Raw genomic sequence first — 25,301 nt, forward strand, 5'->3', positions numbered from 1 at the left:
CACACACAGAAAAAAAAAAAGATTAGCAGTGACAGGGACCCTTGAGTACCTGACTGGCTGCAAAAGAAGAGAAAAGAAGTGAGTCTTGAAAGTACCCAGCTAACACTGATGACTAAAAACCATTAAATTGGCTGCCTCAGGGCCTAAAAAAAAGGAATAGCCATCAACCTACAGACTGCTTTTGAACTGAGTGAGCACCAAGGGTGGATGAGAGCGCGAAAATTAAGAAAGAAAGAAAGCAGAACATAACAAAGCACACAAATGAGCAGAATAATATGAGTGACTGAAGACCTATCGTGCCATTGAGGACCATTTGTCAGTCACTTAAATAATAACTTTAAAGCAACTGAATGTCGTGACCAGCTGTTAGAGTGAAATTGTAAAATGAATTCCTCCTCACGTCCTGAAACCTGTCCAGATCACGCTTACACCAAATGCATCAAACTCAATGCCACACCGCTGAGATTCAGCATTACCAGATGGGCTCTGTAAATCATGGACATTCTCACCTCAACCATCAGGGAGCATCTTAAAGTCATTACACCGTCCATATCATGTTTCCTGTTGGTGACCACAGCCATTAAGACCCGCCCACATTATTAGGCTGTAAATTCTAGCCCTCTGCCATTAAACCATAATCAAGCTCGTTGCTGGCTGTATTTATTATGCCATTATCATTGGCTTTGTGTGGAAGGTAATACCAGGTTTGCATCACATAGCATGCTAGTATTGTGTATGACAGACTTTGTGTTTTTTCTATTAGGTTCTGACCGCTATGAAATTATAGGTGAATCGACAGGAGCTAAAAGCTTTGAATGCTGCACCCAGTTCAAAACTAAGTGGAATATGGATATCCTCACTGTTTCATTTCTACAAGTAGCCGATCTGTCAGACACAGTCAGTGGCAGCACAAACACAAGTCTCTGCGATTTCTGTCCGCGGTAGTTCATTTTAAGGAAATCTGAGCCCATTTTGTGCTTATTGGTGGAATACGGAATTTTCTTAAGCACTGGTCACTGTGTAAGACATTAGGCGCTGATGTGTTGACACTGACCTGTGGCACCAGTGACAGAGGAAGATTTTCCCTCAGTGGTTCCTTTGATGCCCTGCACTGAAATCTGGTATTCTGTTCCTGGAAACAGACCTGCAGAAAGAAACATTTTTTTAAACTTTAAAATGGGATGCAATGAACTGTAGTACCACTACCACTAGTTACCAAACTGGGAGTCGGTACCCACCAAGAGCTCCCAAGACGATTAAAATTAGGGCTGTTACGATAACATTATTATGGCAGTATCTCCAGAAAATCAGAAACAAATGATCTCATTAGCATTATATGGATTTATTTTAACATTTCTGTTTTATATACAGTAAAATATTGTTCATTTTATATAATTCAGGAGTGTACGTGTATTTAATGAAGCATGTTTCAAAGCAAAAGGTAGAAAATTCTTTGTAATAAAAATATTTACCACAAAGTATCAAATTGGCAAGATAGTAACAAACGCCAGAGTAACAACACACCAACAAATAATAGAAATAACATTAACAAAAGTGCAAAATGAGTGGAGAAAAGTAAGAAGTGTGCTTTTAAAATCTCCTTCATTTTACAACACTTACCAACAATAGTGTGTTTAGTGCGCGCCTCCTGGCTCATCTGTACATTCAGCTCCTCCTCCTGTCCTGCTGGGTCAGTGTGTCTAAGCCTGAAGTGATCCAGCTCAACTGGTGGGTTCTTCCAATCCACCTGGATTGAGACTTCTGTCTGGCCAAGAACTCGGATATCATTGATAGCTGAGACATCTGGGAAGGATACAAGTGTTGGACGACAAAGTGGAACTGGATGTACAGACATGACCCTTACGTTAAAGCCCCTGCTCTGCTCACTTGTCTTTGAGCAACAGTACATGATGGAGCACCCTGAAATGCGACCATCCAAAGAAAAGAGGGCCATACAAGAATTTCCATTTTGGCCATTAAGAAAATATCATCAAAATATCAACAAGTTACTTGTCAAACTACATGCCGATAATATCTTTACTGAACTGTCATGGCAGAGTACAACATTAAAGTCAAACACATCAAACATATGCACATATTTTAAGTTAATTGACTAATAAACTCTGTCTTAACCGTGTGTGACCTCTGTGATACTGTGAGTCAGAGGTATGATTCATACAGACAGGGGTAATTGCCAGAGATTAGAAGTACTGAAGGAAATGTATTTAGCTGGATATACAGAGAGGTGCCATTTATAAATATTAGAAATCCAGGAGGGATGTCAAAATGTGCAGCATATGTTTAAAACAGAACAAAACCATAAAACAAAATAAATGGTACCAAATGAAAAGGGTTAGCTTCTTTTTTTTATGTCAGCTTCTGTGTTTTTGAAAGAAAAACATTCACTTAAGCCCTCTTTTGAAGTAGATCATCGTTTGAAGTTGAAAACTACGTAACCAGTGAAATGTCTGCCTCATGCTGAGTACTCCTCACACAACCATAAGCCAGATGATGGTGTGTCCATATGTGCCCATAGGTTTTCCATGGCTTACCAGGCTAACCACACATTAGAGTGTAACTCAGTCTCCGTCTCACTCACGCCCACCATCCCTGTCTAGTAATCTCTTTCTCTTCACATCTGTCTCCACCACATCTGTCAGCAGGTCCGATTTCCATTAAACGCATCCGTAGAGCCGTTTCCTTGTAATTACCGTTAAATTTAATGGTTAACAACACCAGCGTGTTAATGAAACACTTAGTAATGCCAGACTGCCGTTGTTAATGGTTTTTCTAAGCACAGCATTTGTGTAAAAGACATACGTTAAATTTAAATAAGGAGAAAACTCTCCTTATCTTACACATGTAACGTCAAGTAATTTAAGTATTTATTCATGATATACAGCTTGAACATGTGGTAGCCCAACAAGTGACATTTAAATCTGAAATATCTGAAATGTAGTTGGGAACGCCTCACCTCAAAATTGTCTATACTCTTGCTGTGCACCTATTCCGGACCGGATCTAGATTCTTAATCGACAACACCCCCTTCCTCTTAATATCTAAGAGTTTAACGCTTTCGTTTTTTTCATGCTTCATCACACATGTACTTACATTTGACCTCAAATGTGACCATTTAATCCACAGAAAATCTGACTAAATCTGCCAGACCTGCAGGCCATACCTGGCCTTCCTGCCAGAAGAGTCCTTGATCGGTCACATCTGCCTTTGCCCTAAACCACCGACACATTTAAAGGCAACATGTTGCACCCAGCCCCAATTCACTTCAGCTGTAATGGATCTTATTCTGCGTTATGCTCATTTCATCAAGAGAAGCAGAAATCGCTGTCTTTCAGTCCTGATCGTAGCGGTCTGTGCTTACCTGTGGTTGCTTCGATCTTATCTGCTTCACTTTGGATTTTTTTGATGACGGCATACACCTGAACAATGTAGGTGACCCCAGGAGACAGTCCAGTGATGAGGTATGAGTTCTCTGTGTTGGGAACCTGAACCTTGGATACAGAGAGCCGGAACAAATGTGTTTTAGAAAAATATCATTTTCCTTTATTTGATACAGATACCAAAAAGAAAAGAAAAACCTACCTGCTGCAGGGCACTGTTATCATCTTTGGGCTGATATGTCAAAATATAATACTCTGCCCCGCGAACTGACTCCCACTCAACCAGGAGAGACACGTCGGTCGCCTGGACCAACCGCAGACCCTGAGGGCCGAGGACTAAGCGGAAGAAAGAGGTGGACAAGGACAGAGAAAGAGAGAGAGAAAGTTAAATAGAGGTTATAGCACATTTTAATACAATTTTCCTTTCCTACTTTAATTGCTTTGCTAGTTTTGACCATTTCCTTTGTCTTCCTTTCCTTTCTTGTCTTTCATCCCCACTTAACACATTAACATAAAAGCCATTAAAAAAACCTTTTTCTTGGTAACACTTAACGTCTCCGTATTTATCACATATAATCATTACATACAGACGATAATCCAGTTACACGCAGGTGTAAGGACTTTTTAAGTTTTTATTAATGTACAGTATTTGTCAACACTTATAACTTCTCCTATGAGGACTCATATGCCAGCCAGGAGGAGTTAACGAATGTATAATTGTTATAAACCATTTATTACATTTTATTTCTTTATCCATTGATTACATGTGATATGTGTTATAAATGTTCATCAGTCGGCTTATTAATAACAATTTATGGGGTTCTACACGACACACAGTTGGTTGTTTCACATGGGAGCTTTTTCATATTTTGAGTTTTGTCTGGTCTTCTCATTGGTTTGAGGAATGATCTCAATTGGAAAAAAAGAAGCTTTGGCATTTCTGTGAACCGGTCAGGAATAAGCCACATTAAAGTCAAGAAGTGATGACAGATGTGAGGTTATTTGATCATGTTGCCACTTTTAATAGTGAATACTAACGTTACAGAGAGATATTTAAATTTGAAACCACAATTTCAGGGGGTTTAAGACATGTCAATGTTTTTGCCTTTTTTATATATATATATCTCAATTTAAGTTACCAGTAGTCATTTAAATAAATTCAATGGAAGACATGCTTAAGATACTGTCGGTAATTCATCTTAATAATCTTTTCTGGTCACAGTTGCATTAATATTGTGTGGTAAGGCAGTGCAGACAGTACAAATCAATCTGTGTTAGATCATCACAAAATAATTAACTTTTACTGTATGATTAAATTTATACTGTAAAAGTTGTGCTCATCTATTATAATAACATTTGCTCGATTTCTTTCACAATCTTGGTACATGAGGCATATCAACTGCTTACCATAGTCCACATTTTCTAAATTAATTAACCTCCAACAATAAAAACAAACTTGGTGTTCAAGTTGATGGATTACTGGTCTCTAGTCTCTGAAGTTTAGAGTATACCAACTTGACAGACAGAAACAAATGGCTGCCTGGAAGGTGAGAAAAACATATAATGCTGCTGTGTTACAGTGTTTATCGTTTAATAACCTTTTCTCACTTTTATTGCCCTTTGTTCCTTTCTACCTGTCCAGCCTTCTTACATGGTGTATAGGATCATAAACCAAGCACAAGCAATACATTATTTTGAACACTGTGGTTTCTTCCCAAACCTGAGATGGAAACTGGGAAAAAAATTGCAATTCAGTGGTTATACAAGGGCTTCAATGGAGATGATGGAAAAAATATGGCAGGGGGTGAATAAGAAGGTATATAACCATGGGGGGAGTACAATAACAAAACAGTAGCCAAAAGACAGAAGACAGCAAGTCAGCAGTGTTGGGGAGTGAGGTTTTCCACAAACAAGAAAAACTTTCTGTGGGTAGAATAGAGGGATGGTAGATGGTGGTGGTACATTTAGAGAACTACAGCACAGTACACACAAACGTAAGCATATTTCAAGGGGAAAAAGTGAAGGAGTTAAGAGTGGTGAAGGAATCCGCCTTAACTTGGGCAAGGAAGGAATTCACATCAGGTTCAGATGCTGTTCCACAAGGCAAAGTCAGGAAGCTTAATGTTTTTTTTTTCTCAGTAGCAATCCTTCTCCATCCAGTAGCAGTTAATATCCCCCTGATGCTACTCTAGGCACGACTGTCAGCAATCTTTACCCTTGAATACTATTTCAGAACAGCTGGGATGAATACATTAACATATTAAGATTGGAAAAAATGTCTGTGTCCTATTATCTTCTATATGTTTCCCTTCTGTTTATTAATGTTTCAAATCAACTCTCTGAACTAATTCATAGACGCAAAGAACTTAAATGAGTGGCCATATATGGTGTTAAGTTAAGGCCTAAAGCTTAAAGAAACAGTCAAAGAAGCCACAATAAGAATGGCAAATGTAAAACATCTGCATCTTGTTGAGCTCTAAAGAAGTTACTATACTCACTTTAAATAATCTCACCCTCATTTGATCTAGATTACCTTGTTAGATGTGGTGGCTAAACGTTCCTCTTTTTTTTTTTACTGTAATCATTGATGGATGGACAAGAGTTCAGGCTACAACAATATTTTCATTGTTAAAGCACCTCTGATTCCCTGAACTACATTGCAACATCAATAGCAGGGAATGAACCAACACTCTACTCAATGTACGTACTGTATATCTAAAGCCGTACTTCAGGAGCCCGCAGAGCAGATTGACATCCATCATCCAGGTGGTGAAATGGCAAGTAGCCACATAAAACAAAGAAAGTCTCAGCTGTTTTGCTTTTGTGCTCTTCTTCTCCTGGTGCTTATTACCACTATTATTACTAACACCTAAAATCAACACAATGTGTTTTTTTTATCTCACCTCCCACTTTCCCTTCCTCCCTGACTTTTCCTCTGACACGGTGCCACTATTGATGTTGGACTCCATTCAACAGCACCTACACATACAGTTGTAGATCGGTCTGTTGCTATTCTCTTACCTCTGCAAAGCAAAACAGTTTGAAGAAACTAAATAGCCGTCATGGCTTTGACATGTCTGACCTGCTACTGTGAAGCCTGAACCATTTATGCTCTTGGTTTAATTTCTATAACAGTGGTTCAGGGCTTGAAACTGGTTGTGGAGTTTCTTTTGGTAGATTTGCTTGTAGAAAATGTTTCAAGAATGTGCCTAGTTAAATGTAGGAAGTAATTTTAGGAAAATGCAGGAAGAAATGCCATAGACAAGTATAGATGTTGCCATATCTAGAAGCTTCCTCTGCTGTCTAAGAGACACATTTTGTGTCTTACACTTGCAGCAAAATTTTCAACATCTCCTTAGAAATGACTGTCACAGTGTGAACTCAGTGAATTAAACTGTCCATGCCTGACTGCTGCTGCTCACCTTTCTGCTCGCCGGCCTTAAATTGCCATAAAATGCAATTTTGTACTCTGCACCTGAGGCAGTACAGTAATAGCAGTTTGGTGAGCAGTGCATTTAGAATGAGGATTCTGCTACGAGGTCAAAGCTAGATAGAGACCGAAAAGACTGATGGGTGCTCTTATAATCCCGAGGTATTACAGTTTGTGACCTGATGTCTGGAGGCCATAGCTGTCAGTGGTCATGGGGTCAGAGCACTGAAAGGGCCCCATCAGCTGCTCTATCTGAAATAACTGTTGGATAGATGCTTTGAATTCCAAATAAGTAGGTCAGTATGGCCATTATGATAACTGCAATAACTTTAGGTTCAGTCAGAGACAGATTTTTTTCAGTGGATTGACCATTTTTTTGCAAAAAGTTAGGAGTTACATTTGGCAGAAAGTTCTTTGAAGAAGCTTTCAGAGTGTGCAGGTCAAAGTAGTTACATCTTCTGAAGTCAACAGCGTCAAAACATAAGAAAGAGTACATTGGTTTAATAGAGGAGGGTTACCAGCAGTAAGTGTTACTGGTGCAGTATGGATTGAGAAATATAAATAACTGCTAAGCTTGAATGTTAAATATCTTTTGGAATCTTTTACCTCTCCTTGATCTTTTTTCTTTGCCAAGAGTAATGTACAAAATACCTACTTTGAATAGGGCGGCATCAGCATCAACTGTGGCTCATTATCTTTAATTCCAAATAGCTAACTTTTGACTGTTGACTGTGTTGACTGACAAACTGGTGAACTCAAACCCAAAGGTAATTTTTGAGCAAATATACACGCCATTCTGTAACGTTACCCTATGACTGCATGTGGATGATGTTTTTGTAGTCCAACAACACAAAAAATACTCTGTGCTGTTCCAACTGTGTTTGACTCTTGACTCGGGAAATGATCTAGTTGATTGCGTAACATCAGTTTGAGGAGAGTCTCCTTATCTCTCATCTCGTCTTTTTCTTTAATTTATTTTAGTTTGTTTATTTAATTTCTCCGAATCTCCAGTATTTGGCACCGATAGCTCATTAAAGTATAAGATGTAAAAATAAGTAGGCTACAACTGTTCAGTTCAGTGTGTGAAACATTTGATCAACATTTCAGATCTTATGCCATTCGTCTCCTTTTCAGGTTCTATGCATTGGCTGTCAACATTAGTTGCAGATCTTAGAGTTGTAGTTATTCCTAACTTTAATTACTTGTATTATATGTATGTCTACAGTGTATTACTGGTAAGCTGAGCACAGGGACATGCTGGCTCACTAGCTGTCATCATTTACATTTATAGACACACAAAGCTGAGTAATATTTAATGTTATTAGTAACACTTGTGCTTTTCCTACTATGAAAGGTTGAAATGTCTGCTGAATAAAGGGCCTGTGGGCAATAGGTTGATGAGCCAAGGACGCTGCATCATAAATCAAACAGATGAGAGCAGATAAGCTGATACAAGCACGAATGGGTTGCTGTAAGTCCTAAGAATTCATTCAGGTAGATCCTAAAGGTTTTTACTAGATGATATAGGAATAAAATTTATATGAAGGTGACCTGGGCTTTAGGGGCAAGTACTATATTTTAATGGTCCCAGAGCTTCTTGTAGCATCTGTGTTTTCCATGAGATAGCAGTTAATATTCACAGCTTAATGTCAGCAGAGCTATACAGGTGACTAAATAAAAATGTGAAATGTGAATGTTAATTCCCATGAGAAACACAGATCAAACTAAATGCAAGGCTGGGTCATAAAAAGTTATTATGCTGCACCTCAGATATATAATTTACCCATAAAAAGATCGTGATGGAATATGCTTACTCAGACACCATTAATCTCCACGGGACACATCGGAAATGTTGCTGGTAGCTGTGATAAGAACAGCCCATGCAACAAAACCTGTGAATGATCAATGTCTCTGCGGGGATCAGATAGACTGGAAATATATCAGTGAATATTTTTCTATATGAATTCCTCAACAACATTGTCAGTTATTCCACTTCCACTTAAAAAATGTCATGGTGGAAATCCATTAATTTCATTGTAATTTGCTGCAATACAGTAGGTGGATTCAGACACAAGGTCGAGGTGAATCTGAATGAATGTTCAACACTGGTGAACTTTGACATGTAAATTTGTGCCAATAGCACCAGTAGAACCAACAGCGAATGGGGGAGTCCAAAATGGAGGAAGCTATTTAAGGTTTTTAGCTGTATTTGAACTTATATTTAACCCAAAAGACTTCTTCTTTGCTGAGGTCAGTTACATTGCCCACTTGCCTAGCTCTGGTTCTGCCAGGACCTCGTCATCCTGGTAGTCCAGCACACCTGTTGTACAAACACTAGCACTACCCTGCTCTAAACTCATAGTCGTGGTAGCCTAACTAACAAACTGAGCTAACAGCAGCTATAAATCACAGCAGTTTACTTTACTGCCCATCAGGAAACTCTGTCAGTAGTAGTAGTTGATATGAAGCAGCTGGAGAACATAAGATTGGAGGAAACCAGAAAACATTTTCTCCATAAAATATGATCCAGTTTCACCAAAATCAGTAAAATAATTGGTCTTTGACTTTGTGCCGCACAGCTTTACATACTTCTCGTGGGTTGTCGCACCAAGTTACATAGTGCAGAAAACAGACTTAAAGGGAATCAGACCATAACTGTATTTTAATGTTAATTGTTTCTACACTATAGTGTTGCTTTTACTAAGTTAAGTACTTTTTTGATATAGTATCTGAGTACTACCACAACTGGAACAAAGCTAACAAGCTTGCTAATTAAAATAAATAACCAATTAGCAACTGTCCTTATCTTTACCCTTTTATGACTCTGAGAGAGAAAAAACTGTTCGCTGACTGGAGATGTATTTGTGATGAACTAGTTAGCATATTCCAGTCTTGCAAGCTGTTGGCTCACCCTTAAGTAACTTTGCTCTCTACAGTTACATCACCAAATCTCAAGCATCACCTATTTACCAAGTTTCATGTATACAGCGAAAAAAAAATCAGAATTTGAAAAGCTTACCTAAGGAACAGTCTTCTCCATAAAAGCCTTCATCGCAGACACATTGGCCATCCACACATCGCCCGTTACCGATGCAGTCATTGGGACACTTCTGGATGCTGCAGTCCTCGCCGGTGAAGTGCGGGAAACACACACATTTTCCATCCACGCAGTGTCCCTTGTCGTTGCAGTCGCCTGGGCACATCAGTTGACTGCAGTCGTCGCCTGTGTAGCCCTGATGGCACACACACTTCCCATCCACGCATCGGCCGTTGTCATTGCACTCATCGGGGCAGGAGGACACTGAGCAATCTGGGCCTTCCCATCCAGGGTTACAGAGGCAGCTGCAGGTGTCGTGTTGGTAGGTACCGTGGCCACTACAGCTTGTGTCCACTCCTTGAGAAAGAAGCATGAAAAGATGTTATTGTATGGTTCATTGCTAAATTATTCATAACTATTGTGCCATTGTAGTTATTAAGATTGTTAGTATTTTCCTCCCTTCTGCAAACCCTTATTTCCACTAGTTTACCCTTTAAATTGTGGGGTCAAGAGCTGACTTCTCAGCTCGGCCTCCCTGCGGCATAGCTTACCTGTACCACCACCTCCTCCACAACATCCCTGAGTACATTGGGTCTTTAGGTAGTTAACTTCCTCCTCCAGCCCGTTGACTCTGTACAAGAGTGACTTGAAGCTTTCCGACTCCTCACAGTCACACTTTGGTGTCTGCAGCCTGATGTTGTGTCTGAAGATGATGTCGTTCTCTCCGTTCGTGGCGGTCTCTCTCTGCAGACCTACATAATATATTTATTTCTCAGTGCACTTTAATGGGTCACATTGCTCACACACAATGCTACAGTATATTTAGTATAATATCTCAGGTGAAATATAACCATTATGTAAGAAATGAGGAGGCCAAAAAAAGGGCGAGCCATAACTTTTACAGTAATGTGTACCTGGAGCTCACCACCAGTACATGAGGTAAATATATAATGCTGTATGTCCAATAGAAAACTACATTACTTTAACATAATAACCTTCACAGTGACAGTTTCTTTCACTCTCATTATTTATAGATTTCCATTTTTTTGAGCTTTCTGCATGCACATACTGTACTCTAATAAGTCTCAGTTACATTCTCTCCCACTTAGATTTTTATTTTTGTATATGACCTGTTTCGTCCTGGGTTGGCAGGCTCTCAAGTTTACAACCGGAGCTCCCTGGGATGTCGATTTTATAAACATGACTGAAGGTGACTCCCTGCTCTGGGGCTGAGGGGTCTGGATGGTTGGTGGCAGAGCTGAAGGGTGACACGGTCAGTAAGGCCAGCAGGCACAGGGCCCTCCACAGGAGTCTGGTGGTCATGACTAGAGGACAAGATAAAAACAGATCATTGCTAATTTTTCACACAGGATACACAAAATGCTGCCGATCTTAAGCTGATTTGTGGAGCCATCAGAAAGTGGGAGGCAGGCTAGTTTAAAATGTAACTATGTACTGCAATAAATTTAAAAGACAACATTTGGGGAACCTTTTAAGATGCTGTAATATTTACAGCATCTGTGAACCGTGACTGGAAGGTAATCCTTTTAAAACTGTGATAACTCATTAGGCCTGTTCCAAACTAAAGGCCTATCATAAATGTATTGTTTCCATGAAGTAGTAAAAAGGAAAAGGGTAGTTTGTGGTTTGAACAGAAGTTATTGTTGCAGGAGAGAAAACCAAAACACAGAAGTTACAATGCCTGCTTGGTATGGTGAATCACTAAAGGAATAGTTCAACATTTTAAGAGAATAGCCAATAAGTTCCTGTTCATCTACAGAAACTTATTGGCACATTTTTGTTTTGAACTAAACATAAACAGATGAGTTGTTAGCTTCCTGACTTAAGCTCTGTGCTTAATACATTAGACATGACAGTGGTACCAATCTTCTAGTCCAACTGAAGAAGATTTCCCCTCTGAAGAAAATTTCTCTTCAGAAAAAGCAAAATTGTGGTAGAAGTTAGGCTAACCATAACAATGGCTCACCTCATAAGCACATTTGCCAAAGGCTGTGGTTATTAATTTAAATAAAGTTGTTCTTACCTCATGGAAACATCAACAAGAACAAAATTAAACGCCTCATGGCTGACTGTTAGGCCCCTTTTACTTTTAAGGTTCTCACAGAGGCAGACACTATGCTTCTTATGGAGATGAAATATATATTCCATCTGTTATTTTAGTGCAAGTTTATACATTTTGTAGAGATTGTATCTCTGGCATGAGCTATGTGTAACAGGCTACTGAAACTGTAGATGTTTGTCGTCAGGGCTGACTGGACCAGAGTCTCCGGGTTGGAAAAGGGTCATGTTTGTACTTTCCAGTTAGTGTCTTATAGAGAACTAAGGACAGAAATACGATCTGGACAGGACATGAGTTACACTACATTCAGTCGGGCACACTGCTGTATATTTAATCTCAAGAAACCTGGACCATTATGTCACTGCGGTGTGTGTGTGTGTCTGTGTAGGCCCTAAAGCCACAGCAGAAAGTGAGCAGTCATCACTTTGCCAGAGATCTTTTTGCTTTAAACCATAAATTGTGCTCAGTCAGGCGTTTCAGAACTTCAGAGCGCACAGAGACTTGTCCTCAGTGATGATGTCATTGTGTATAATGACAGTGATGTCATGTGAACTTAAAACCTTGCAGCAGCTTCCCCGGAAAGCCAAATTACATGCTTTCAAAATAGTAAGACTGTCTTAACCTTTAGGTGGTCTTTTTTTGGACTTTGGTCTGAATTTAACATTCTGGTGTAAAAGTTTGAATTGTGGCAGGAGGAAACTCGGAGCTTGTGTGGTCCATGGAAACATTAAACCCCTAATGGAGTGACTTCAATCTCTGTAGTAAAGTGTCAGGGACCCTGCTGTGATGGTTCAATAAATCTGTTGGATTTGTTTGAAATCACACAGGATTATTCAGTGGAATATGCACTGAAAATCCCAAGAGTTGTTACAGTGTTGCACATACAGTATATAACCATGAGCATGACATTATGATGAAAGATTGTGATGAAATCTTTTCCTCGTTCTTTCTTATCTTGTGCAAAGAATATGCCAAAGATGAATAAAGTATCTGTATTTTTGTGATTTAGTAAATATATTATGGTGTTTGCTAAGTAGGCGCATCTTTGAAGAGGAGAAATTAATAAACTGGAAACCAAAACATTTACTTGTTACGCATCAGAGATTAGAACAGATGGAAAAGTAGAAAATGTGCAAAGAGAGAAACAGATCTTAAAAATCCCACTGGACATTGTGAGAATCAGCAGAATATTAAAATGTTAACGAGTGGACATAAAACCTGCCAATCCTCCAGCCACCATAACGATACCATTATCAGAGTCTGAGCAGGGAGAATACCTAACCTTTAAGTGGTGAAGCTACTTCGCTTGTTTTCAGTAAAACAAACTTTGGCTTATGAATCTTCTCTCTGATGATTTGCACAGGATGTAACTCAAGTAGCTCTGTGATTTAAAACTCTCCCGTCTTTTTTTAGGCGGACAAATAGACGTGTAATTACCATGACCTGTTTCTAACTAGTCCAAACTCAATACAGCTGACCTTGTTTGGCTATTTCAGCTGTCTGTTTGATTGCTGCTGGTCAAAAGCTTGAGGTTGGAGGCTGTTGCCAACACAAGAAATTCAAGCTATGACATCACTAGGAAATTGCTTTTTTTGACCCTATGTAGTGGCCAAAACATTAGTGAGTGTTTTATCAATGGCCAAGACCAGGGATGAAGTAAAAGAGACATTAAGAAAAGAAGATGGAGAGAGACTGGAAAGTTAAGGAAATGGAGATGGAGAAAAAAGAGAGATAAAGTGAGTGCGAGAGAGTGAATAGGTGATAGAGGGAATGATAGAGAGAGTGTGTTTGAATCAGTGACAGCCTTGAAGTTAGAAACATTATAGACAGTATACAATAGCAGTGTGTGGAACGACACTGAGAACCGGCACACAGACATGCTTAACAAGCATGTTTATAGCTCCCTGTCAAGGTTTTATTTGATGCTCACCGTTTTTAGGCCCTTTTCTTATTTCTCTTGGAAGAAATAGCACTGTGACCTTCCAAGCATAGCAGAAGGCCACTACTGACTGCTAAGAATGTCCCGGTGTGGGAAAGAAAGACAGATGGAGATATTAATGGAGAGAGAAAATGGGGAATAGAGAAGGAAGTGGGGCACATTTTTGACTGCAGAAGGGATGGATGGATGGATGGATGGATGGATGGATGGATGGATGGATGGATGGATGGATGGATGGATGGATGGATGGATGGATGGTATAGCTCATAGATGGTTTACCTCTTGTCAGTGTAATCAAGACCATCTAACCCGAGACCAAGTTCAGACCAAGACCAGAGTGTATCAAGACCAAGACTTTGAGGGATCGAGACCAAGTCGGGACCAAGACCAAGGCAGGGAGAGACCGAGTCAAGACCAAGACCAAACAAACCTGACATTATTAAGTGAATAATATAGAAACATGACAAGACCTTCAAAAAATCTCGAGTACTACAACACTGCCTCTTGTATAGTATGTACTGTATATACTACTTTCATGTATATTCAAGTAGTTAAAAGACGAATGGTTGTAGATGGTTGCTTGGCAGTGAAATGACTAGGAATGATTAGGTACCACTGAATGAAATACTGGATGTATGCAGAAATAATATTCACTTGTTCTTTAAGAAAGCAGAAGGGGTTAAGTGAATCTTCTCCAATGGACCAGCACCATCATAAAGAAATCTGGTTTGGTATCAGTGTTCAGCACATTCATAATCTCATGGCAGTTCTCAAGGCAACACAGAATGGCTTCAGCACAGTGGATCTACTCAATCAGTATCCAGATAGCATTCCAACCTGGCTTTTGAACCCTCTCAAGTAAAAATCAACATGTCCAACACAGTTAAAAATTCCTTCCTGACAATAACTCTCTGTGTTAAAGCAGTGCTATGTCAATGGGCTTGTAAAATGTTTGTTGACTCTTTTATATAGGAAAAAAAAGTGCATGGGACTCTACAAGCAATTTAATCACCTAGAGACAATACTGTCTGGATCCTTTCACTGAGGGCTTCTTAACAAGCTCCTGAAATTCTTGTGTTTGTGTATGCTTTGGAAACAGTGAATGCGTTAAACATTGGGTTGAAGGGAAGACCAGGTAAAACAAAGACAAACAGCTGCAGAAAAAAACTTGTATTGGGAGCGCAGATAAACAGAGAAGAAGACACATTTGGCCTGTCCTCTCCAGAGAGCCATTAATCCTCAGACAAAAGGCCAACTGTTTTGCCAGGTTTGGGCTCAAGACAAATCTCATTGGACCAAACCAAGCATGAGGATGACAAGTAGAGAGGGTTTAAAAAGAGGAGCAACAATGTTGCACCTTTATGTGTGGTTGCAAACTTGTGAATGTTCCCTTCCTTTCCGCTTCCCGTTCCCTCGCAGCAGCTTGCAGACAGAGCAGAGAAGCTAAAATTAATAAAACAAAAGCTGAAAGCAATTATCGTCTGAGCGCTGAGCTCGTATCTTCATGATTCTGTCTGCCTCCTGCTGCCGCATAGACCACAAGTAGACCTCGATAAGGACCTCACTTCATAAGAACTATAGAGGCTGTTAGTGGGGTTGTCAGATGAGAACCTAACCGACCGAAAAATAAGCATTATTAAAACAGCACTAAATTCCAATAAAAATATGTTTTGAGTGGCTTTCATTCACCCAGTGGTCGTTTTCAATCAGTGAAAGTAAAGTGAAAAAACTGGAGTTTGAGGTTTCCATGAAAGGAGTCACGTTATGCATTCTGAACACTTTTTATAAGCCACCCACTCAGAGTTATGTCTCTCTCCCCCTCTCTCTCTCTCTCTCTCCTCCTCCTCTCTCTGTCTCCCTCTCTCTATCATTTTGCATGGCTGAGGGCCCACATCTGTAGCTCATTTCGTAAGGGCTTCTGTGTGTTCCCTGAGCCAGCACAGTAGCATTAAAGGTAAATCTACTGGATCGACAGCCCTGTGAGAATATCTATCACCCCAGCACATAGTTATTATTATGAATATTTATGTTGTTATCATAAAGGAAAATTAGTGCTGGCAGCTTTATTGACAGACAATATAGGATTATCTACAATACAATATGGATATTAACGGGATATACAAATCGTAAATAATACCACTAATAGGTCTGGGCAGAAATTAAAGGCTGTCACAGCTGCTCTGAAGGGAAAATAACTTTGTTGATTTATGTAATATTGTCAACTACTGTATGTGTATATTTTTATGTTATATGACATGATGTGTCAGTGCTGGAGAAAGTATTCAGATCATTAGTATCACACTATAAATAAGGATAGCTCTACTTAAGTAAAAGTTTGTGCATGCAAATGTTAAGTATTATTATTACCCTTATTTAGAATGGCACAAGTAATATTATATATAATATCAATATACTGAAGTATTGTTTTAATTCTATAGTTGTTCGAACTCGTTCATACTGTTGGGTAGTTTAATCTATAACAATGTAACATATTTTACAAAATGTTTATGTGTTTTGTAGGTAAAATCTTAAAGTAATCTGTAAAGAAGTAATTGTAATACACGTAGTAGATGAGAAAATACATCATTTCCCTCTAAAAAGTGGAATAGAAGTATAAAGTAACATAAAATGGAAGTACTCAAGTGAAGTACTTAAAATTGACTGCGCAGCACACAGAAAAACAGTGCTTGCATGAATTCATTCAGTGTGACAAACTCCATCCCATATCATATCAATTTATATCAGACCAGGATCTCCACAACTTTTGTACAAAGTGCTGGCACGCACACCCAGACTAACATGAGAAGCTTCAGTCACTAACAGCTTCAGTCTTGATAAATTCCAGGTGTCAAGTTAAACTGTGGGACGTTTAGATGGATGGAAAGAGAGACAAGTTGAGAAAGAGCTGTGACCGAATTTGTAATGTGAAAAAGATTGATGGATCGAGAGAAAGAGTGCCAAAAGGGATGAAAACATGTAATCGGTCCACATGGAATCATGTAGACATAAACAAAAGTACTCTCTGAACACAAAAATATTAACTTTAATTAACAACTGTCATAGTTTTTCTCTTGAAAAGAAATTTGATGACAGTCAAATTAAAAATTGCTTTCATTTAGTCAGCAGGTTTAGAGGTGTCATAAAATAAATTACTTCAAATCTTACAAAGCCTCCCAACACAAGTGGAACTGTCACACATCTACATGTAAATTTTATTAACAATGGAAAATAAACTTATTCCTTCAATAAAAAAAAGACATATTGAGGACTGTACAAATTAAGTTCAATGATTAAATCACTGGGGACTTAATTGAAAAAATGTTGCCTTACCCTTGAGTGTTTTCTTTAACTTTCTCCTCTTCTACTTTTTCTTTTGCTCTTTTTTCTGAAAGACTGAATGTCACCAAGTCACCTGTTGAAAGGCCTGGTCCAATGATCCAAAAAGCTCTACGCTGCCAGTGACTTTTCCTCTCTCCCTCCTTCTTCAATTGTTGAAATCTCTCCCAAAATGCCTATAGGCCAATGGGCAGTTAGTTTGGGAGTGTCTACTCTCCTCCTCTCCTGAAGTGATTGAAAAGGGAGAGGGGGAAGAGGAGGAGAGGGATAATGAGCAGCATTTGCTACTCTTTGCCTCTTTGTAAATCACTAACTAAACATGCCTCTTATTTCTTCATTTTTTAATAACATTTTTTCCCCTGTCACAGTAGCACAGGAGGTTAAAATGAATCTCTTTAGCAGAGGGAGTAGGGCCTTAAACACCAAGTAATCGGATAAAGGTTGGATTCAAGGGGGTGAGATCGAAGCCAAGAAAAACATAGTAAGAGTAACCTTAGGATAGAAGGACTGGGGAGTGGTAATATCTGAAAAAAACACATTGTTAGAAGTCAAATGGTATGCAACAATACACACAAAGACTTGTACAGATCATATTAAAGTTGGAGACTAGACCTGCAGGGGCATTTTTTGGAATTAAACATTCTGGGGGTATGCATTCTTGAAAATTGTGATAATGATCCAGTTCTTGAAGCACTTTTTCTTGGTTGAATGATTGGCAGTGAGACACCAGAAAGTCTTGATTTGATCGAAACTAGGCCACCACTAAGCGTGCGTAAGCCGACAGAGCAAAACACAACAACGTGTCATGATCAAACCTTTACCCCCTCAGACTGAATTATGATCATTTTAAAGCATGCAAAGAATTGATATCCTATTTCAGTTTGTGCGTGCATACAAACTGGGACAGAGCGTACACATCAGCGTCTACCACCATGACCATCACCAAAGACCCCAGGTGTCAAGGTTGGCAATTCTTTACGCTGACCGTGACTGTTTGCCTCTAAATATATAAGTAAGGTTTCGAGTTTCTGCGGGAACAGAGAGGATGGTAAGCTTGTTCGTGTGAAACTGGAGCTGAGGCTGGTGGGCAGGTGTGGTTGTTTACGCAAAACAAATGCTGCTTGAACTTTTAATTGTACTCTTTCACACGGCTTTTTTCCAAATGTAAAAATTCCCCTGATAAGATGCTTGGTACAGTGGACACAGAGGCATAGCAGTGATAGACCTGTATAGTATTTGAAAGACTGTATATAGTTAATTATCACATGTAAGAAAGACAATTTGAGAAACGTGGTAAAGGACAAGTGATAAAGACAAATTCAGTTTTTCACCCACAGGTCATAAATTACATAGCAAAATGCTTTATTTAAGGAACACTTGAACATTTTGTAAAACATTCTTGTTTGCTGGTGTTGGAAGATTAATCTCTTTGCATCACAGTAACTTACACTAATCAATTTGGCCACTTGGCAAACATGGAGTAATATTATGATTCATTTGAGTTTTTTTTCTGTCCACTTGGTGAGGTTTAATATTCACTCTCACTTGGCCCTGTCTTGCTCTCCACTGCCTCTTAACATGTTGCTATCTTTGTCTGTCTGCCATCAAGTGCTGGAAATGCAGTGCACATGCAGTGAGTTTATCAGAGTTTTTTGTCTAAGAAAAAAAAAGATCCCTGACACATCAGGTAACAGTGGTCATAAGAGCTGTAAGATGAAACAAAAATAAGTTGTCGACAGTAACACTAAGAATGACACCCATTGTAGAGCTTTTTCATGGTGCGGTCACAGTATTTTGTGTGCAGTGGTGATGATGGGCAAGTCATGGACGGATTATGAATGGGTTTTTTTAATATAATTTAGAACAATTTGCCAGTTTTTTAGAAAAAACAAAACAAAACTGAAGAACAAGAGTTATATTGTTTGTGCTGAGTAACAACATAACCATTGATAGATAAAATCTGTCATTCTGCAGCAGTGTCTGCACTGTTTTTACAGGGAAACTGCTTCTTGGACCAGGGACAGAGATGAATGACTCACCGGATGCTCCGTAATGACATAGTCATTACAGAGAGTTTACATTTCCTCTGGAAGTGACCATATAACGTTGGGACATCAGTGAATGTAATATTCCCCCTGAGATTCACTCCTGCAGCTGAGCTCTTGCTAATTTCCATTGTCAAGGAGCTATGAAACTAGGGCACTTTCAATTATAATATGCAGAGAACAAAGACTACAAAGATTAATTAAGTTCCTTGAATTTCATTTTATCATGTTGAAAGATTTGCTTTAACAACTACAAAGCTCTTCAGTCTATGTCATTAGAAAAATGAATCTGGAGATGTAAATCTGGAGTTGTATTAATTAACTTTGACAGACTGCAATCAGATTTTGAAGGAACACAACGAAAGGAAGACTGATTGAATATCATCATTAACAGATGGTAACAAACACATTTCCCCTTGCCATATTGGTTATACCTCAGAAATCAGTGACTAAAGCACACTCTCATATGGCACTGCATTGTTCTTCTCCATAGACCTCCTATAGAGAAACTGCAGTATGCTGCATCTCTCCTGAAAACTGTGACATGTAGTACTTCTACATAAATACTAATGCATGCAACAGGAGGATGTATACTGGTCGGCAGCATGTCGGGGATATATGCATGTCTGCATGATTGGCAAGTCTTCTTTGCCAATACTTGTGTTCCTCATGTCTGTGTGTGACTGTAGAGATGTGAGCTGACTGTTAGCTGCTTATCTGACATCAGCTTCAAATGTTTGGACCCAATTACTGGATATAGACAAAACTGATTCCAAACCAGCACAGAGGAATGGAGTATGTCTCTCTCTCTCTCCCTCTCACTCTCTCTCTCTCACACACACACACACACACACACACACACACACACACACACACACACACACACACACGCAGACCAGTCACTCAGACATGACGACAGCAAAGATGTTTGTCATAAATGTCAACGAGTATTAAGATTCTGTTTCAGCTGACATGTCCACAAGTGCTTTTAGTAAATTTGGGAACATTCAGTCTATCAAAAAAACATTTTGCTTTGGCACGCTGTGGTCTGGTTGTACGCAACCTTGACAAACATCCTTCCTCTGGAATTATAAGTCCAACTGACTCAACTCTACTTAGTTGATGCAGTTTAATCATTATTTTACCTGATGTTAAAATAACAGTGTTTACACAAAGAGAGGAGAGGGGGTGTTCATTCATGCTAAATCATCTAAATGTTTATCCCTTATGCCATGTGTCAATTCATCAATCTCTCTCCCTTTTTGAACTCATAACAAAATGTGTTGATCATTCCTAACAATCTTCAGCTTCAGTGAATTTAAAGAATACACACAATGTAAAATCGGTACATTGAACTCCATTCATGCACTAATCATGCTGTGTGGGACATGATGACATTCACAGTGCTTCATGGAACAATGAGAAGATTTTTCATGCGTGTCATGATACTTTCAGGGAAATGTTTTTCATTGTAAGTGCCTGTTGGTTTCAGCTCAATGCCAGGAAACGTACCCCATACCAGCAGCAGATGTAACAGAACTTCTTCACAGTGGAGGGGATTTTATATTGCGTTTCCTTTAATGTGATGCATGTCTGTATTTTCTTTTCATTCCCCAGGTCTCTTATTACTCTTATTAGAAGTGCCCACACACCTCAAAATTTCTCTTCAATTTATCCCTGTTCTTTTTCTGCCAGGCGAGAACATTTTAAAATGAAAGCTGTTGAATGAAGGTGTTTTTGACATCAAAATGCAAACCATGACAGGACAAGAGGTCAACATAGTTGGTGTATATCTGTCCTATCTGTCTTTTGCTTGGAGTCATTAGCAAAGTTATATCAGATACTGACAGATCTACAATGCAGAGAATTAGAGGAATGTCTGGAAAGTACTGATGGATTGTACAATAACAATCACATTATGATAATGACTGTCCTTGTTTCATGTTCTTTTGGTGACAGTGGAAAACAATGGCCCAGACACCACTTCAGCATCTACTTTTCAATTATGCTAGGATCTGGTTTGTAGGGTTAGCCATGGCATGTGATTCATGTTCAGTTAACTCTTTTTTCTCATGCTCTTTATTTTATTTCCCAGACACAATCTTCAAAAACAGAGACAGTGATTATCATAAAGGGATAATCATTATCAGGACACAAATATTTTTATTCATGCCTGCAACGTGATTAGTTCAGATCACATTGATCGTAGATGTTAGATGACTTGAGGTATTGTCGCTAGTTGTTTGCCATGTTTTTTTTCTTGTTGTTGTTGTTTTTAAAAGCATCCTGGAAAGCTGAGTTAAGACATGGTGGTAGGGCAACAATACTTAAAATGTTGATCTCTTAAGATGAAAAGCATTGTTCAAATCCTCAACACACCACAATGTTTACTATGAAGAAAGAGAGAGAGAGGCACTGCAATTTTGTTTAATTACTTCTGAAGATTCTCTGAAATTTCAGTGCATTTCTGTCTCTTACTCACGTTTCTTCTATCAGTGACGAATCATGTGCACTAATGCATCTGAAATGAAAATGAGTTTGAAGTTATGTCAGTCTGTTAATAATCTTTAATTATTATAATCTTGAATTATGCAGTCGTTTTTGTAGAATGAATGGAGCGATGACATAGTGCTGACATACCTTGATCTTCCCTCCTGACATGTTCTCTTCAGCAGATTTTGGATTTGAAAGCCTGCTAAACAGAGGAAGCACTTCATTATCCACTCCTCTATGTCTGCTGCAGGTCTTTGCTGTCATCTTCTTTTTCCTTACAGCCCAGATAAATAGCAACTCTCCTGATGCTCATATTTATAGTTACAACAATGTTTGAGCATTGTTTATAAAAATGAATTTATGCTTTCTCATGTCCTGCCATAATTAACATAAAACCAGTTAATTATAAAATTATAATATATTATCCTTTAACACATTTGTATTTTGATTAAGCACTTCAGAATTGAGTTTTGGCTTTTTCCTATGAATATCTACATTGTTACAGCTAGGTGCCCATACATCTGCTGTAAAGCATTAGATTGTGGTACATACAAAGAACAAAATTGAATCTTTGCAGTTTATTAAGTTAGACAGTTGCAAACTAAGCAAACCTATTCAAATTTTGGACACAGACAAGTGTTGACATATACCATTTTGATATTTGTGTGTTTACTACCAGTTTTCACAAATAGTTCCAACATTTTGGGAAAAATCACATTGGCTTTCTTTCTTAGGTAAAAAAAATGTATACCACTGCCGAGTCTGTATTATAGTTATGAATCTACAGCCAGCAGCCGGTACTGTACTGTACTGTACTGTAACAAAACCCACTCACCAGTATCTCTAAACCAATCCTTAAAAATGATGAAGTTGTGGTTTTATGAAGGGTTGTGTGCTGGATGGTTTCTTGGCTAGAAGCAGTAACTTCATTTCCTCACCACGAGGGTGCCAGGCCACTGCCTCCCATTTTAATGCTAAGCTGGCTGTAGATACCAACTTACAAGCAGATATGAGAGTGGTATTGATTTTCTCTAGCTTAATAAAGTATGTGCTTTTCCTAATATGTCAAATTACACCTTTAAAGTAACCCACACGTATACAAAACTTTTACGTTTTAATCAAATGTTAGCACCCATCATGGAAACATTTAGCCTGTATCAGCCTGAGGCTGCTGACCACGTTAGTGTAAATACATTTTGATGGCAACATGCCATTTATAACTACTGCATGTCTATCTGTGCTCAAACAACCACTTTCAGTCATTTAAACCTGAACCTTCATTTGATCCTTTCAAGTAAATATACAAAAAGCACATTACTCTTCTCTTTGGTATATTTAATCACACGCAGGCTAACTGTGGTAAGGAGAACTGAAACATCACTGATTGCGTGTTTCCTCGTGGATCTGGCAACTGTTGATTGAGAAGACTGATTTGATCTGAAGGGGAGCTACACAATGAGGGACTGTGCGCGAAATAGAAACTGACAGACAGATCCAAATAGCACCCACAGATATCTAACACGTGAAATGTGTTTAAAGACTGACTAAATAAACGTCTGGCTTGTCTGGTGGTTATTAGTCTAGATTAACACAGCCAACTCAAAGCTGACAATTTTCCATCACTGTGGTACAAAAAAAGTTTTTTTTTTTCCATTTCTGTCTAAACATTTTAAAATGTTTCCTCGTTGTTTACATGGAATGACAAGATCAGGTTAGAGGAAGTTGGGTCCAAGCTGGTATCAATGCCACATTCTGCATGTTTACTCTGAAATGATTTTGAGGCTGTTTTTTATTTTTTGCCAGTCTAAACTGAACGTGTGTGACTTTGGTGGAAAGCAGATCAGATTAGACGACGCAGTGTAGATAAAGCCAAAGTCATTTAAGGCAAGACAAACTAGTGCCATATGGAGGTTTGGTGAATGTGTTCTTTTCAAAGCCCTTGTTGTGTGTTCAGCTTTCTTTGATGCCTACCACATTGTGCACACACAAACAAGCTTGTGGCCGCACGTAATGTTCATATGTTCATAAACTATAAGCTGTTTCTCTGTCTCCAGTTATCTTTAATGCAGACCACAGTTCAGTTTTTTTGTGTTTTGTCAACCACACATTATAGCAAAATGCAGCAATTGTTCGTCTACACACCTGGGATTCTGATTGTTTTCAAATATTATTTTTTAATATGGCTACTATTTCGTTAGATGGCACATGGTAAAGACCAACAAAGATTATCTGTGACATTATAAGTACAGCACAATTTGCACTATGCTTCAGATTTAGCTACTGGGAGCTGTTTGCCACAAAGTCATTGTCATTTATTGTTTCAAATTTTCACAAAAAAACTAAACAAACTGCAGTAACATTTACTGTATGTACACTACAATTCACAAAATGAGACGAATCTGCCACCAGAATGATAAATAATGAGTCTTTAATCATTTGCATGGAGTTAGAGAGTGAGCTAATTGGAACAGACAAGGCAAGTCAAGCAGGAGTTTGACTGATGAGCTCATGTCAACAGCTGTTGCAGAGCTTCTTGCATGAGCTGATGTGGATACCAGTCCTCAGTGTCCGGTCATCCTGTCATGAGATGCCGTTTAGGGACCTGACCTTGGGTCCACCGGCTGTCATGACCTAGGAATGCTTGTGCTTTTTGATCTGAGGGCCTCACCAGTGATTTTTTTTGTTTGTTTTTTGCCGCCTCAAAGAGGAAAAGCAAAGTGAGAATTAAAAATGAGACAAGCTCAAGCAGGTTGCATCACTTCCAGCTAACATTTGTGGTTGATCCTCATCAGAGTGTTGATAGTTATGGAGTAGACTGTGTGGTGTAAATGTGGGGACTACTTCCATATGAGTAGATATCCATTGAAAAAAGAGAATAAATGAGAATCATTTTTCAGTTTACCTCATTATACTATACATTTGAGAAAAGCCCATTTTCTCTCACCTTTTTGTGACCTTCCTATTTCTGAAAAAATAAAATACATTACTTTGTGAGATATGGGATTTCAGCTTACAGTTTAAACAAAGCAAAGATAGCCTTTGACTGACAGGCCACTTAAAACTAGAGGTACCCAATTACAGACTGACAGTGACAAATTCATGTAATTTGAAATAACCTATTTCCTGTCTGTATTAATACAATTCACGAACACAAACATGGAAAGAGGTCAAATGAATCAACACTTCCTCAAACCATGGCAAAAAGGAAATTATTTCAGCTTTGTAAAACTGCACCAGGAGTTACTCTTCACCTGATTCTCGCGGGTCAAGAAAGATTTGTTTTCAAAGCTCGTGGACTACGCTTCCTAGAGTATTGGTGGTCCCGTAAGTAAGTATAATCACAGATGTGGCTGTACCCCCTTTTCTCCCTGTTTCTTTTTCTTTTCTCTGGCCCTCCCTTGTTTGAATTCAGACATAATACAAACCATCTTTGTTTGTGTTTTAGATTATATATGAAACATTTTATTCGCACAAATAGTGTGAAACTCTGAATCTGAGAAGAAGAGTTGTTGATTTTCATAAAATCCTCCCCCAGCAGAGCAT

General features: G+C 38.7%; 1 protein-coding gene across 8 annotated transcripts in view; it reads right to left on the reverse strand.

Moving 5' to 3' along the window:
* Window positions 1–17,354, reverse strand: part of tnn (tenascin N) — a 47,202-nt gene extending 29,848 nt beyond the window's left edge. For all 8 annotated transcript variants that reach the window (XM_027285507.1, XM_019262084.2, XM_027285508.1 and 5 more), the window contains exons 1-8: window positions 17,215–17,354; window positions 10,996–11,190; window positions 10,417–10,617; window positions 9,848–10,222; window positions 3,601–3,734; window positions 3,380–3,509; window positions 1,621–1,803; window positions 1,055–1,144 (exon numbers count right to left, since the gene is read on the reverse strand). In XM_027285507.1, the coding sequence (XP_027141308.1) occupies window positions 1,055–1,144; window positions 1,621–1,803; window positions 3,380–3,509; window positions 3,601–3,734; window positions 9,848–10,222; window positions 10,417–10,617; window positions 10,996–11,188 (1,306 nt within the window). In that variant the 5' untranslated portion in view covers window positions 11,189–11,190; window positions 17,215–17,354. The remainder of the gene's footprint in view (window positions 1–1,054; window positions 1,145–1,620; window positions 1,804–3,379; window positions 3,510–3,600; window positions 3,735–9,847; window positions 10,223–10,416; window positions 10,618–10,995; window positions 11,191–17,214) is intronic.
* Between the last annotated feature and the right edge of the window lie 7,947 nt (window positions 17,355–25,301).

This window comes from Larimichthys crocea, chromosome XII (assembly GCF_000972845.2).
Source record: "Larimichthys crocea isolate SSNF chromosome XII, L_crocea_2.0, whole genome shotgun sequence".
Taxonomy (NCBI): domain Eukaryota; kingdom Metazoa; phylum Chordata; class Actinopteri; family Sciaenidae; genus Larimichthys; species Larimichthys crocea.